Source organism: Ammospiza caudacuta, chromosome 23 (genome assembly GCF_027887145.1).
Source record: "Ammospiza caudacuta isolate bAmmCau1 chromosome 23, bAmmCau1.pri, whole genome shotgun sequence".
Taxonomy (NCBI): Eukaryota; Metazoa; Chordata; class Aves; order Passeriformes; family Passerellidae; genus Ammospiza; species Ammospiza caudacuta.
In genome coordinates, this window is record NC_080615.1 from 2,288,178 (window position 1) to 2,304,538 (window position 16,361).

A 16,361-nucleotide genomic window follows, 5' to 3' on the forward strand; every position below is an offset into this window, starting at 1 on the left:
CTTGGGAACATTTGCCTGCCATGTACCCGGGTGTGATCTGGAAGCAGATTTGCACCTGTCCCAGCAGCCCAAAATCAAACAATGACAGCACTGAGAGAGCCAAGGCACAGCCAGGGGAGCTGGGCTCCTCTGCTGCTCTCTGGTTCTGGCACCACATCACCATAGCACAGGGTAATCCCAGACACCCCACACACCTCTCTGCCCCAAAGAGGGAGCACAGGGTTCCTGTGATCCCAGACACCCCACACACCTCTCTGCCCCAAAGAGCAGCCCCTGGCTAATGTGGCCTTTGCAGCTCTGATTGTCGGGGCTGGAAGGAGGAGAAGTGTCCCCAGGAGGACTGAGCAGGCCATGCAGCTCCATCCCAGGGGCTCTGGGCTCTCTGAGGTGCATCCTGGATGGGGCTGAGGGCTCAGACTGCACAAACCCAGCACCAGGTGTCCCACGGGGCCCCTGTGAATGCATTGCTTTAGGCTTCAGGGCTGCAGAGCACAGACTGTTTCTCTCTGTGTTTCACAAGCACCAGAACACTTCATCTTCTATAAATAGTTCTTTCCTAGTTTCAAAAGCTGCGACTCTTGCATCCAGCTGCTTTGAACTGGATTTCAGAGAGATTTTCTGCTGACATTTCAGGCACCTGCACGTTCTTTATCCAGGGCTTACAAAACTCTTTGTGGAGATTTGTCACTTCTCAGCTTTACCTCAGAAGAGCATTTCCCATTATTATTTTACACTTAGGAAAATCAAGGCACAGAAACCTCTGATGATTTGCTCTGGGTTTCTGGGTAAGGAGGAGGAATAAAGCCAAGGGGACTCCACTTGGTTTGATTCTGCCCAAAGTTGAGAGTTTCTAAAGAGGGCCATGTGAGCTGATTGTTATCTGCTGAGCAGAGCAGATACCAGCTGAGAGATCTGTCCTCCTTATCTTCTTACTAAATAATAGATGTCTGATTAGAATCTCATATGCTAAGAAAACTTTGTCACAGATGATGGCAGGTTTCTGAACATGTTTCTCTTCTAGAAGTACCCTTATCTCCATAACCCTTTAACTGAGTCAGAACAGAAGGTGAATATCCAAGGGCAGGTCTTGGATATAATTCCTGGGGAAGTTCTCACCTGCCAACACAGGATGAGCAACACTCAGGTTATCCCTGTGCTTGTGCTGGGCAAATACACCCTGGGGATGGTTCCTATTCCAAACAGCTCAAGGATGGGCAGGCAGGATAAACAGGGAATGACAGGCCTGCCTGAGAGTTCAGTGCCTTCTCCAGGCTGCACAAAAAGTGCCAGGGATGAATGTCCAGTGTCCCGGATCATAAATTCATGTTTTGAGACCTTGGCACAGATTGCCCAGAGGAGCTGTGGCTGCCCCATCCCTGGAAGGGTCCAAGGCCAGGACAACCTGGTCTAGGAGAAGGTGTCCCTGCCCACAGCAGGGGGGGACAAGGTGATTTTTAAGGTCTTTCCCAGCCCACCCCAGTGACTCTGTGATATATGAAATCAGCATCAGCTGAGACTGAGCCATTTCACAGCTGTTTGCTTAACTCCACCACTTTAGCCTGCTGTTTGTACAGGGTGAGAGCATATCCCTTTAATCCCTGAGCTGATGACACTCCAGAGCCCTTTGTTTGCTCAGGGCATTGCCCATCCTTTGAGCCCTGTGTGCACAAGCTCTGCTCGTGCCCAGATGTCTCCCCCACTGCTGCATTTGGGGCACCCCAAACACCCAGGCAGAGGGAGAGGAGCCTGGGGAGGCCATGAGACACTGATGGAAATGTGAGGGGACCACAGAATGGCTCTTGTGTGCCAGGAGAGGCTGTGAAAGCAGCACACACCTTGTGGAGGCTCAGCTCAACCAGAATGGAGCCCTCAGCACCTGGAAACAGCTGAGGTCATGATCTGGGTGAGGACACACCTTGGTGGCACTTGGGACAATGGTCTGTCAGGACTTGGAGGGACTCTCTGCACAGCCAGCTCCCTCTCTGCTCCTCTGCTCCCCTGTTCCATGCACATTTCCCCTCTCTGCTGAGTGCCCACACCTTTGACATCCCACATTTGGGAAGGTTTGCCTGGCCAGCTGAGCTCCCCCAGCCTGGCACAGAGCTGCATGTGGTGAGCACAGGCCTGCTCACAAGGTGGAGTTTCTGTGGCTTAGGGTTATGTTAATTCATGAATTCTTTTTTATTTTTGGAAGCCTGCAGCTGTTAGTTTTGAAACAACAGAACCTCACGCTGCAATAGGGTAAGAAACAGATGGATGAAAGAGAGAAGCAGAGTCCTGAGCCTGTGCTGGCTGCTGGCTTTTAAACACATCAAGTTTGGCTTGTGCAAGGAGCCAGCTGGCATTTGGGCCCTGCTGAAACACTGGCAGTGCTGTGTGTGGATCCATGGGGCAGCTCCATAGGCACACACATGGACTCTGCTGCCTCCTCCTCTCCTCCAGGGCACTTGCTGCAAACCCCTGGAGAAGCTGGAGGCCTTCACACCCTGCCTCCTCCTCTAGACTGGCCTTTGGTCTGTGGGAAAGCATTCCTGCTGTTCTCCAAAGCCACATTGCAAATATATGCAGGACCCCAAAGGCTGGGAGCTACACCCACCTCTCAGGACAGGCAGGGGCCGTGGGATGTTAATGAAGGACAAGGATGGGAACAACCACTGATCTGTCTGTCCATGCCATGGCACTGCAGGACAGGCCTGCACTGAGATCTCTGCTGCTCCTGAGCAGAGCCAAAGTCATTCCCAACTTGGGACAGCATTGCTGCAAATGGAGCAGAGAGGCAGGGAGGGAGCAGAGGGTTTGCTGAGGTACAGAGAGGTGAAGTGCCTGAGGTCCCACAGTGGCACCACAGCTGCCTGAGCCAGGCTGGGCACTGCTGACACAAAGGCTGCAGTCAATTAACAGCACAGATTTTTCTGATTCACCAGAACCTAAAAAAGCCAAAGCATCCCAGTCCCAGGATTGCATCAGGAGGGCATTTCCAGCCAAGCCCTGGGAACAGCCTGTGCTGCTTTTTGAGAAAAGGCAAATCCAGATGGGATCAGGTGCAGGCTAAGGAATAACCAGAGAAGGAAGGTGTGAAGGGATCATAAGGGCTTTGTTTGTCCCAGCAAATGCCAGAGGGAGGTACAGCAGTGGTCTGTAAATGCCCCACAGAAGCCCTGGGAAGGGAAAGTGCTGCAGTGGTGCTGGCATGAGAAAGGCATGAATCAGTCATGAGCAAATGCCAGCCCCAAGCCAGAAGAAAGTGTCCAAACCTCAGAAGGAAGAAGTTACGGAAGTCCTGCTCAATGGGGAGCAGTGGGGGTGGAAAGAAAATCCTTTAGAGAAACCTTGGAGATTTTGGGAAAGGAATGACAGAACCTGGTGCTATGACAGCAGAGCAGAGCCCTAGAACTGCTACCTCTCTGGAGTTCAAATTAAGTGTCTTAACTTTTCTTCACTGTTCAGGAATTTTGAGGAGGACTCTCCTGTTACACACAGCAGAGACCACACTGGTCTCCAGGCACTGCTGCAGCACAAATAATTCCTCACACTAACGACCAACCATAATTACATCCTTCCTGCAGCAGACATGACATAGGAGAATACCAAAACTGAGGAGCAGGGAGCAAACTGCAAGTTTATTCCATCCATTACTGAGCAGGCTGTGTCCTGTGAGGATGAGAGCACGTCTGCTCTCACATGCCGTGGTGCAAATCCAGAGGATTTATCACAAGCCAGCTTGAACTTGAGGGCATTGCTTTCCCTTTCTGCAGGGGATGAACTCTGTCCCTTTGTTGAAACCTTTGCCTGCTGCTCTGGGAAAGGCTTCCTGTAGCTGTGGAGCTGGGTTTGGGGTGCCCTGTGGGAAGCAGCAAAGGGAGAGACACAACTTCAACGTTGACAGACAGAAAATGTTGTCCCTGGCAGGAGTGAGTTTGGGTTTGGAGTTAAGTTGGATTCACACTTTTCCTGCCACTAAAAGAATCCTATGGGGCTGCATGTGAGTAAGGTTCTACTCAGCCTTGCACACTCTGCTCACACTCCAGAGGATCCAGAATCACTGCCAAGAGCAGCACAGAGGAAAGGCCCGAGAGGTGCCAGGGCAAAGTCCTGTCCTGCAGCCTCTCTGTCCAGTTCCTGTGTGGGTAAGAGCACTTTTCATCCTGCACCTGGCCATGCTCCTGCTCCCCTTTCTGCAGCCCAGACTGCAGGACAAAACCCTGTTCTGGGAGGCTGGATCAGGAAGGGCAGGGCAGGAGCTGGAGCCATGACATCCCTCCCTGTGCTTCTGGAGACACTTCAGATCCCCAGCACAATCCCAGTGTCCTGGGGGAACTCACCATTGCTGGGGTCAAGTGTGACACGTGAAATTTGCACACACACTTGGCTGGCAGAAAAACAGATTCAGGAGAAATGTGTGCAGGTCCCAGACCCTGACCTGTGCTCTTTGTCCCTCACCAGGGCTCATTCCTTCCCCTGTCACTGGAGCTGTTAAAGACAATTTTGGTAATATTTGCAGGATGATACTGAGACTGCTGGCCTAACAAATCACTCCAGTGAGTGCTTATTTTAAAGCTTGGTTGGTTCTAGCAAAGTCAGATGTATGAGTTTAGAAATATCTGCTAAATATAAATATTTGTGCTGTGCAAAGATATACATGGGCATATTAGATCTAATTAAGGAAGGCTGTTACAGCTCATGTCATGTGAATTCTGCTTTGGGTTGGGAGTGTCATGGGCCGAAAAATTGTCCCTGATGCAGCAAAGTGGCCCTGAAGGACCTCTGGTCTGGATCCTCAGTGGCCTTGGAGACACCCCCAGCAGCTGCTCAAAACAGCTCTCAGGCTTTTGGGACCAATGTTGAAGGATCTGTTCCCTTTTCAGCCTGTACTGTATCAATCATTGCTGCCTCTGGTGATTTTTCTGTTGTAAAACCATGGAAGGTGTTTAAAATTCACCAGTCCCTGGGCAATTCTGACGCCAGGAACTTGTGAACAGAATCTTTGCATCTCTGCTGGTGCCTTGCTGAGTGACCAGATGCTTCCTGCATTTCATCTCCTGGTTTTTCCCTTTGCCTGCTTGGATTTTGGGCTCTTATTCCTTCTATGTGCCAGGGTTCTCCTTGATGGGAACCTCTGGGGACAACTCCCATAATACAGGGAATTAATCATAGAGCCACAACTTCTGGTTCTAATCAGGAGCCTGTCCTAAAGGCTGAGCTGCAGCACAACCCTCACAGACAAATCCTCAGAATTTAATAGGGATTAAATCAATGGAGTTTTTATGGAAAGTGAATTACACTGTATAGAAATTGTTCCATAAACAGAACACAGCAGAAAAGACAAAGCTTCCTTGGTTTTCCCCTGGATTTTACAGTAGGGTATAATTTTCTGATGCCTTTTGCTGGGCAGTCCAAAGTGATTGGATTAAAAATGACATTTCTGACTGTAAAGGTGCTTGAGAACACCTCAAAGCAGTGCACAGAAATGTACAGAAAGGCAGTTCTGTAGGGGGGCAAATGATGTTAATTCTTTTCCTGGATCAAAGTCATGCAGCTCTTACTGATTCCTCAGTCTTGGGTGAGCAGGATTCCCTGGAAACTCTGCCTGAATCCTCTGCTGCCTCAGCCTGGTGTAACCAGGGCCCTGCTCTGGCCACCCTTCCACACCACAGACACATTCTGGCATAGCCAGGAAACAGCCACGTCCAGAATCTCCAATCCTGTTCCATTTTCTGCCATTCCTGAGTGCTGATGGTTTGAATCAATGAGCTTGGATTTCAGCTGCCTGCTCGGGGCAGGCTGAGTTGGCAAATTCCCTTTGCTCCACACCCACCTGGGTGGCCAAGGGGCTGCACAGCCCAATTTCCCTTCTCCTTTCTAATCAGAATTCACAGAAATCCTGCTGAGCTCCTGGGTCTGGATGAAGGGATAAAACCTCACCATGAACTCCTTACACTGATTTCAGTGGGAATTTGCAGATATCCCATGTCTATTCCTGGGAATCAGGCCCAGCTTTGCTCTGAACTCTGCACTAACATCAACTCTGCCCTTGTCCAGTGGATTCTGGTTGTGTTTGAAGGATTTTTGTATGCATCTACCAATCCTGCTCTGAGCTTGTGTTCCTCTGTATGAACAGGAAAACAAGGGATCCTTGTCAGTCAAGTGAGCAAGAACTTGGGATTTTTGTGCAGAAAAAGCCTCAGCTCTGAGATGTGGGGTTATAAAGGATGGAGCATCTCAGCAGAACAGCTGGGTGAAAAGGGCTTTCCCAAGGAAAAGGATCCCCACTGCAGGGCAGGATTTGGATTTTGCAGCCATAGGCTGTTCTTGTGTGAATGGAGGGCTGAAGGAGCTGCAGCCCCTCACAGCTGAGGCAAAACCAGAGGAGAATTGCCCTTCAGGGGGTGGTTTGAAAATAATCCAAATTAAAACATAATATACAGGGCAGCTGTTTCCTGTGTGCCAGGGCAGTGACTGTGCATGTGTGACCTTTTGGGGAGCATTTCCACCAGTTCCACACATGTCAGGACTTAAATTCCCAGGTTCAAGTATCAAAGTTCACAACATCAGCCTGAGCAAATCACTGAGACCTCAACACCTGATACTTGCTTCAGCAGGGCATTAAAAATCCCATATCTGCAGTGACACACTGAGCCTTTGGGTGAGGAGTTTCCCTTTGTGCTTTACTACATTTTGGCTACTAAAAGCTGCCAGTGGCAGTGGTTTCCTTTCAATAGCACCGAGCTCTTGCCCCTCTGCAGCTGGCAGAGATGAGGAGGGCACTGAGCTCCAGGCAGAGAAAAGACAAGGCAGAGCTTGGATGGTGAGAGTGTGTGCAGTCCCAAGGAGATTGGGAACAGGAGCAGCAGAGGAGTTACAGTTTCCTTTGTTCTGTTAAAAGGAAAAAGGAAACACATCAGGAAACCAGACTGCGGAGCACAGGAAGTCTCACTCTGGCTGATAAAAAGGAACTGATGTGAGGTTGGTTCAATGCAGTTATAAGTCAATCAAGCTTGGAACAACAAGAAGAGATATTCAGAAGAAACCAGAGAGCCAAATTCTGTATTTAGCTGTAAAAAGAGTATTTTAACCGCTCCTAATCTTTTCCTTATCTTGTTTTTTTGTTTTTTTTTTTGAAGAAAAGTTGTTATAAAAGCCATTCAAATGAGTATTTTCTCATCATACAGAAGTTGGTTTCCTGAACTCACCACACCTTCCCCTGACCCTACCATACCTTACTCCAGTTTCTCTCTTTCACTCATCAAGCAGCTTAAAAAACTGTATTCTTGCTGATTTATCTCTTCCCCTCAGATCAAAACCAGCAGTATTAAGAAGGGCAGTTTTTTGCTGAATGAGGAATCGGCAGATGAGTAATGAGAGGCTCTGCTGCCCACTGGGTTATTTTTCACTGTCTCTGGATGACTGACGGGGATTGTAACGTTCAGTTCCTGGGTGTGCAGCTTTGGCAGGCTGGGCTTAAGGCTTTCTAATTTATTTTAATTGTTTCTGACTCCTTCACAGCCCTGGTAGAGTCCTAGGCTGGTCTATGCTGGCAGAACAAGAAGGAAATAAATACAAATAAAGCAGCAAGCTTATCCATAACACTTCCTCTCCTGGGCTGTGCTTCTTACTGGATTTTAATGAAAAATCAGGAAAAGAAAGAATGATGAACATGAATGAAGGGTTATTTTCTGTGCAGCATCCTGAAGAGAAGCAAAGGCTGGAATTGCACAACCCCTGGGAGACTGAAGCTTCTTCCTCTATTTCCCCTGGTCCTTGCCAGGGTGTTATTCCTAAATTTTGCCTTTGGTGCTGTTTGGAGAAGGAGGAGGTTTGTCAGAAGAGCCTGAAGCTCCTGCTGCACATCGCTTTGCTTTGGGGCTGGGGAGAGCTTCAGCTGGGGGAGGAGGCACAGGGAGGCACCGTTTGTGGTAAGCTCAGAGCCAGCTTCCAGGTGGGTGTTACCGCAGGGGAGATACACATCAGTAATTATGTGGCTGCTAATGAGAGGGAGGAAGAAAACAAGCAGAAAATGCATCAACATCTCAAAGGCTTTGATACCTGGAACTCAGCAGAGCAGAGCAGGCACTGTCCTGGCACACACATTGCTGTGCATACAGCTGAAGGGTGGTGAGGGCACCCCCTCACTGCCCAGGGCACCCCCTCACTGCCCATGGCACCCTCACTGCCTGCCCAGGGCACCCCCTCACTGCCTGCCCAGGGCATCCTTACTGCCCAGGGCACCCTCACTGCCCATGGCACCCCCTCACTGCCCAGGGCACCCCCTCACTGCCCAGGGCACCCTCACTGCCTGCCCAGGGCACCCCCTCACTGCCCATGGCACCCTCACTGCCTGCCCAGGGCATCCCCTCACTGCCCATGGCACCCTCACTGCCTGCCCAGGGCACCCTCACTGCCCACGTGTCTGAGATGACACAGCACCCACGACTCAGCTCTACCTCAGACAAAGGATTCCCAAGGGAGGCAGAAATCCACATTTGGGGGGGATATTTTAGGCTGTATTTCAAACCCAGCTATAAATGTGCAGCCACTCTTCTCTGAAAATACATGTTGGCTCAGAAAATGTCCTTGGCCCTCACCCAGGGCGGTGTGACAGGCCCCTGGCACTGAGTGCCCTCAGGCAGCTCCTTTAGATGCCAGAGCTTCATGGGGCACCTGTGTTCAGGTGTGCATCAGAGCACAGGGCAGGCACAGGCAGGGAAACAGACCTGCTGTCCAATTCAGGTGAGAGATCTGAAGAGAATTTCACATTTCTGGTGCAAATTGGCCTCAAACCAAGTTGTAGAACTCAACTGGATGTGTTAGACCTGCTTGTTCCAGGGGCACATCCATGCACACCAGGCTTCTGCAGCTTCAGGGGTTCAGCAAACCCACAAATACCTGAACCCCTGAAGCTGATGCTCCCCTGGCTCCTTTCATGCTCCTGCTGGTGCATGTCAGCTCTGAGGTGGGACACGGGGACTCTCTGTGAGTGCTCAGGTGAGCTCGGGCACAAGGACACACTTTTGTTTTTCAAGGGCTGCTGATGAGGGGCTGTAAAGGAACCTCAAACACTGATGGGCTGTGGGGGAAGAAAGGCAGGGAGGTGCTCTGTGCTGAGGCTGTACATTCACGTGTTCCAGACCTGACCCTTCAGAGCAGATGGGAGCTGAACTCAGGAGGAAAACGTTCCTGTAAGTCCAGCAAGGGCAGACCTGAAGGAAATAAACTCTGCTGCCTGCAAACCTTCCTCCAAGTGCCCTTCCCCCAGCACATCTCACCTCTCAGGGTGACACCTGAGAGCTCACCCCGAGCTGCAGCCTCCCTGTGCTGCTCCTGAGGGTGACCCTGCCAGGAACAGTCCTGCACCCACAGGGCAAGAATCCTGTGAGCAGGGACACAGGCTGCTCCTCCCCTCATCTCACAGAAGGAATAGCCCAGAAATAAAATCAATAACTCAAATAAAAGTATGAAGTCCTCAAGACACGCATTGCTACTCCTTTGAGTGACCACATCCTGTGGAGGTGAAGAGAAACTACACGAGGCTCTCAGCACCTCCTCAAAGCCTCGCAGCAATACCCCGAGGGCTTCAAATCCAAGCCCTTGCATTGTTCTCTTGGGTAAAGGTTTTCTTCAAAGAAATCCTCCTTTTTTGAGGAAATAATCTATTTTTGAGGAGGAAAAAGTACACTGCAGGCTCAGAAAAGGCTTTCCCAGTATTTGCTGCCAACTGGGAGTCAGCACTGAAGGCTCTGAGCTGGCAGCACCCAGCAGGACACCGAGGCTGGAGGTTCATGCTGAGGCAGGAGATGTCCTTTGCACACAGCTCTCGAGGGGAAAATTCAAAATATCCCCATCAAAAAATATCCCCATCAAAAAATACCCCCATCATAAAACCTTTCTAAATGGTTTTTGATGTTTGAAAGTTATTATGCATTGTAAGTATCTTTGAATGAGGATTAGGGTAGGAGGGAACATTGCTGTTCATGCCCTGGAAATTCCAGATGGTTTTGTTCCAAATTGCTTTTGAGGGACAGCAACATGGAAAGTTGTTGTCCCTCAAATCTTTGTGATTTATTTATTATTTTTCCAGTGTGGAGATTAGGAGCCTTGCCCCAGGAGTCAACACCCTCTAGCCAGGAAAGGCCATCCCTCTGGGGCCAAAGCTGGAGTGATTAAAAAGAGCCAAACAGACACGAAATTTGCTCAAAAAGGAAACATTTTCTTAGTCTGAGATCCCCACGGCCAAGTTTGAGAGCGAGAGCAAACGCCTCCAGCTCACAAACGACAGAGATTGCTCCAAAACCCTGCCCCACCCTTTGCTATGGCAACGCCAACACACCAGCCCTGCATTCAAGGACCCTGCTCTCCTCCTCTTCAACAATGCAAAATCCTCGCTGAACGCCCCTCAGAGGGGCTCTCTGATGGCCTCAACATCAGGATAATTTTATTTTCCTGGAATGAAGGCAAGAGCCACACAAAATGTGCTTTTTCACGAACAGGCAGGCTCTGGCCAGTAAATTTGCTTTAATTATTCTCCACACATAAAGTGGAACTGAAACAATTAAAGCAGCTCGAAACCACACCAGTTGTTATTGTGAGGAAGGCCATGCATGAGCATCTTGCTGTTGTTGAGATGTGCCCTTTTCTGATTTATTGTGAGGCAGTGAAACCCAAGTCCCACAAACACAATGCAAGTCAGTCAAAGTGGGGCATTAACCCAAAGAAGATGGGATTTGAATCTCTAGGGGCACAGTAAAAATTATTTAAAACTATTTTAAAACTATTTAAAATTAGTACAAACACAAGAGACAGCAGTTACACTGGCTCCAATCATCATCTGCCAGTGCTATTGGCAGAATATGAACAGAAGGTGGAAATAACTCAGATTTCCTGCACTTCTTCCTCCACAGAGCTCTTTGAGCAGGGGACACTTCCCAAGCCGGTTCTGCTCACAGATTACACAGATTATTTAGAGAATGCAGCAAAAACCACCACCAACCTCCTCAGCAGGTGACCTGATTCTCCTCAAGATAATCCTTTGAGAATAAATACAAATGTGTTCATTTTTATGGGGCATTGGCTCAGCACTGTCACATGTGATGTCAGTCAGTGCATGGTGGGGAATGGTGACTTAAAATCCTGAGCTGATCCTGTGGTTTATGTTTATATCCATGGAATTCCCTGCTTGAGGACAACTCCATTCACACTTGCACTCAATGTCCACATGGGATCCATGTCCTCAAGGATCATGCCAACCACATTTATTCTCTGCCCATGCCCCATTCCCCAGCGTGGCTCTGAGCCCTTGGGACAGCTCCAGGCTCCAGTGGGTTCATCCCTTCACCTGCAGCTGGGCAGGTGTGCAGGTAAATTACTCTAGGGAGGTAAAACAGCAGTCAGAGTCATCAAGGTTCTTTCTGATAAAAAGATGAAGAGTAAAAGTACAAGCATGTCTTGGTAATGCAACCTGAGACAAAGCCAAATATTGGAGATTGCAGGCAAGGGAGAGATTTGCAAAGCAGGCTGGACCCAAACTCCTGCATCTGCCAGCCTGCAGTTAAAGGCTTCAGCTCAATTAAAACAATTAATCTGTGCAATAGCAATGCATAGGCTTAAAAAACAGCCACTTGTCAAATTTAAATTGCTCAAGAAGAAAATCATCTGGAGGGCACAGGCCTGTCCCAAATCCAGCAGTTGTCCTCTCCAAGGACAGGAATATTTCTGAGTTTGGGGTGGGAAGTGCCTTTCCCCACGCCGGAACTCAGATTTCATCTGGGACCGCCCCTGTTCTTGCTGTAGATGATGAAAGAACCTTTCTCAGTGTTTTTCTCGCTCTCCAGTCACTCATGTGCATCTTTCTGCCATATTTGTCCCAACACAAATGCAGAGCTCTGAGATAAATCAATGCCTGCATGGCAGGGCAGAGCAGAGCTGAGGGCACCATCGCTGTTAACTTGCTTTGCTCTGGATGTGCCCTCAGAGTCACACCCACCCTGCAGCACAGGTTAAAGACAGAGCTCAGCACACCAAAAGCACTGCAGCATTTCCAGCCACATCCTCTCATGCTGACCTTCACCTGTGAGAGCCAGGCAAGGGGGTCTCACCCTTCCCTGCAGCCACTATCTCTGTGGGGAGCTGGCACTGCCTCCAACCCACTGTGTTCTTTCTGCCCAGCATGAGAATTTACAAGAAGTCTCAGCTAATCCTTTGGGCAGGACAGGAGCACAGAAAGAGGGGACAAACAGGACATAGGGACCTGCTGAGCCTGAACAGCTTGGTAAAGGAGCCCAGGAGGAGATCCTGTGTCTGGATCCCATCTCTGGGTCCTTTGTTTGGATCCCATCTCAGGATTCTGCCTCTGGATCCCATCTCTGGGTCCTGTCTCTGGATCCTGTCTCTGGATCCCATCTCTGGATCCTGTGTCTGGATCCCATCTCTGAGTCCTTTCTCTGGATCCCATCTCTGGATCCTGTGTCTGGATCCCATCTCTGGGTCCTGCCTCTGGACTCTGTCTCTGGATCCCATATCTGGATGCTGTCTCTGGATCCTATCTCTGGATCCCATCTCTGGATCCCACCTCTGGATCCCACCTCTGGATGCTGGTTCTCCCAGCCCCAGGAGTGTCAGACCCTGCCCTGGCAGGGCAGCAGGGCACAGGGCAGAGGCAGAGGCTGCAGAGCAGGCACAGGGCAGAGGCAGAGACTGCAGAGCGGGCACAGGGCAGTGGCAGAGGCTGCAGAGCGGGCACAGGGCAGAGGCAGAGACTGCAGAGCGGGCACAGGGCAGAGGCAGAGGCTGCAGAGCAGGCACAGGGCAGAGGCAGAGACTGCAGAGCGGGCACAGGGCAGTGGCAGAGGCTGCAGAGCGGGCACAGGGCAGAGGCAGAGACTGCAGAGCGGGCACAGGGCAGTGGCAGAGGCTGCAGAGCGGGCACAGGGCAGAGGCAGAGACTGCAGAGCGGGCACAGGGCAGAGGCAGAGGCTGCAGAGCGGGCACAGGGCAGCGGCAGAGGCTGCAGAGCGGGCACAGGGCAGTGGCAGAGGCTGCCCAGCAGCCCCAGGGCAGGCCCAGCCCCGGGCAGTGACCTGGGCTGTGGCCGAGTTCCTCCTTTGGCCGCAGCCTCAGCGTGACTGAGCCCAGCTCGGAGCTGCAGTTCCTCATCCCCAAACCGCAGCCGGGGGGAGCTGGGGGCAGCGGGGCAGGAGCAGCTCCCGGGGGCTCCGGGGCACAGGGGCACAGCCCAGCTCTGCTCAGGGATGGGCAGGGGGCTCCTGGCCTCTGCACAACGGCGGGTCCACGTGTGCACCACAGCAAAGGCACAGATGGGGAATTTCTGCACTTTCACTGCACAATATTTAGGGCTCCGCAAATCAAAGAAAGTTGTGGTGCATTAAATGTATCCTGAATGAGGCCCGGGTTACTTTTGCTGCAGATCTGAGGAGGTGGAGGGGAAAACCTGTCTTATTCCAGCCATACCTCCCAAATATTGTGCTTTCAACACTGCTGCTTTCTCCCTTCCTTTCTGACATTCACCCTTTCATTCCCTCTTTCTTTCCTCTTTCCATTTTCTCTTCCTGTCCATCTCCTTCCCTCCCCCTTCTCTTGAGACCTTTCCAAACCGTGCACTTGTCACAAGCTGCAATCTAAGGGAGACAGTTTCAGTTCCTGCCCGTTTGCAGCTTTGTTCTACCCAGGTCAGCAAAATTTAAAAAAATAGAAAAAAAAAAAAAAAAAAAAAGGAAAAAAAAATTTAAAAAAAAAGGAAAAAAAAAAAGGCATTTTTAAGGCGAGCTCGACACCCCACCCAGGCAGGCGATAGGCATCTTTCGAAATCATCCAACCCAAACACACCCACAGCGTCTCTCGCTTCAAGGCTCCTCTGTTCGAGGGCTCCTGTCCCGCAGCGCTCCCCGAGAAGAGCCCGTCACACTCACACAGGGGTCCCCCAAAGGCAGCCCGGTGCTGCCCCGGCTTGCAGGAGCCCTGGGGGAGCTGGAAGGGCTCGGTTCGTCCCGCAGGGGCTGAAGGAGCGGCCGGGGGGCAGAGGGGGAACTGCTCCCAGCCCCAGCAGCGTCCCTGGTTGCTCAAGGCCACCCGAGGTTGGTTAGCTTGGTGGTTTATTTGCCTCACTCTGCTTCCCTTTCCCCCGAGCCAGGGCGATGTTTCTCCTCCAGCCCGGGGCTTTTTCCCCGCCAAAACCCCAAGAAAAGCTGCTGGAGGAGCACGGGCGACCACCAGAGCCAGAGCGCCGGGGCCAGGGCCGGGCCAGGGACAGACGGACAGCGGGGGCAGCTCCGAGCCGCGCCGGGAGCAGGAGCTGCCGCTGGCACTGCCCCGAGCCGGGCACTGCCCGACCCTCCTGGGCCCTGGCACTGGGCACGAACCGGCTGCGAACCCCCGAGCACCGGGGAGGCCCCGGGAGAGCCCCGGGACACGGCGGCCAAAGAGGAGGAGGAGGAGAGGGAGGAGAGGGAGGAGAGGGAGGAGGAGGAGGAGGAGGGAGCCCGGCCGGAGCCGGCCCCCAGCCCCGCGCCCCTTCCCAGAGCCCCCCAGCCCGAGGGGACCCCCAGCCCCTCCTGCCCTTACCTTAATAGTGCCGTCCATCGGGAAAATCTTCCAGCCGGGACCAGCAATATTCCACACATTGACCCGGTTTAGCCTGCGACTGACGCCTGCTGAAGTTTTTTATCCTTCTCTCTCTTTTCGCTCTTGTCGCTGCCCTTCCAGCGGTTTTGCTGCTCTCTCCGTACCCCCTCTCCCCCTCTCTCTCCCTCCCTCCCTCTCTCTCGGTCTCTCTCTTTTTTTAACTTTCCTTCTTGCAGCAGAGCGAAAAAGAGACAGTTAACCGGATGAAACGTTTTTTTCTGCTAATTTTGGGAAGTGAAGTCACTCGAGGAGGAAACCTTCGTCTCTACGCTGGTCCTGCCTTCTTGGTGAAAATATATATATTTTACATACAGGATATTTGCTCCATTTAGATAAGAAGGGGCAGAACAATAGCCACCTCTGTCACAGCTCCTGTTTGTCGCTGGGACAGCCGGGCCAGCGCAGAGCTTGCCTCGCACCCCGTGTTAGGCAGCCTGTGTCATCTCACGGCTCCGTTTAACGTGGGCTTTTGCCTTTTTTTTTTTTTTTTTTTTTTTTTTTTTTTCTTTTGGCTGGAGCAGCTTTAGCCTGACTCACTGAATTTCCGTCTCTTCCCACAGATTTTTTTATTAATGCGTTTTCCAGTCAACGGGAAAAATTAAGGGGAGAAAACCGTAAATGCAATTCTGTGACGGCAGGCGGAGGGAGAAGAGAAAAACTCTGGCGATTAAAACGAATTTAAAGCGTATTTCGAGCCCTCTCCTTCACGCCTCCCAGCACGGAGCGTGAGCCGAGGGTGCAGCCGCTGCCAGGAGCGAGCGCTGAGTGCCGTAATGCAGGACAGACAGACGGATCCAACACAGAGTGCAGTAATGCAGGACAGACAGACGGATCCAACACAGAGTGCAGTAATGCAGGACAGACAGACGGATCCAACACAGAGTGCAGTAATGCAGGACAGACAGACGGATCCAACACAGAGTGCAGTAATGCAGGACAGACGGATGGATCCAACACAGAGTGCAGTAATGCAGGACAGACAGACGGATCCAACACAGAGTGCAGTAATGCAGGACAGACAGACGGATCCAACACAGAGTGCAGTAATGCAGGACAGACGGACGGATCCAACACAGAGTGCAATAATGCAGGACAGACGGACGGATCCAACACAGAGTGCAGTAATGCAGGACAGACAGACGGATCCAACACAGAGTGCAATAATGCAGGACAGACAGACGGATCCAACACAGAGTGCAGTAATGCAGGACAGACAGACGGATCCAACACAGAGTGCAGTAATGCAGGACAGACAGACGGATCCAACACAGAGTGCAATAATGCAGGACAGACGGACGGATCCAACACAGAGTGCAGTAATGCAGGACAGACAGACGGATCCAACACAGAGTGCAGTAATGCAGGACAGACGGACGGATCCAACACAGAGTGCAGTAATGCAGGACAGACGGACGGATCCAACACAGAGTGCAGTAATGCAGGACAGACGGACGGATCCAGCACGGGCTGCGGGCAAGCCGAGGCTCTCGGCCACTCTGGCCCCTTGGCTCAGTCCCGCTGCTCTGGCGGGTGGGATGTGGGGCTGGGAAGGGAAGGCGCTGCCATGGATGGTTTCTGTCCTTTCTTTCAGGTGCCGGAGCCCTTTCCCAGCCTCCGCACTGATGTGAAACCCCCTCAGAGCGGAGGGGACACCCCCAGTTGATAACCAGGTCAGAACCTCCCAGTCAGTACCGGAACAGCCGCTCGGGTGCCGTGTCCTGACGGGCGCA

At 51.6% G+C, this 16,361-nt stretch overlaps 1 protein-coding gene across 2 annotated transcripts in view; it reads right to left on the reverse strand.

Moving 5' to 3' along the window:
- FLI1 (Fli-1 proto-oncogene, ETS transcription factor) overlaps positions 1-16,361 on the reverse strand; it is a 92,574-nt gene that overhangs the window by 63,094 nt on the left and 13,119 nt on the right. The window contains exon 1 of one of the 2 annotated variants that reach the window (XM_058819024.1): positions 14,572-14,750. The exons of the other annotated variant lie outside the window; for it this stretch is intronic. Coding sequence (XP_058675007.1) covers positions 14,572-14,589 — 18 coding nt within the window. The 5' untranslated portion in view covers positions 14,590-14,750. Of the gene's footprint in view, positions 1-14,571; positions 14,751-16,361 lie in introns of those variants that run through there. 2 annotated transcript variants of the gene reach the window in all.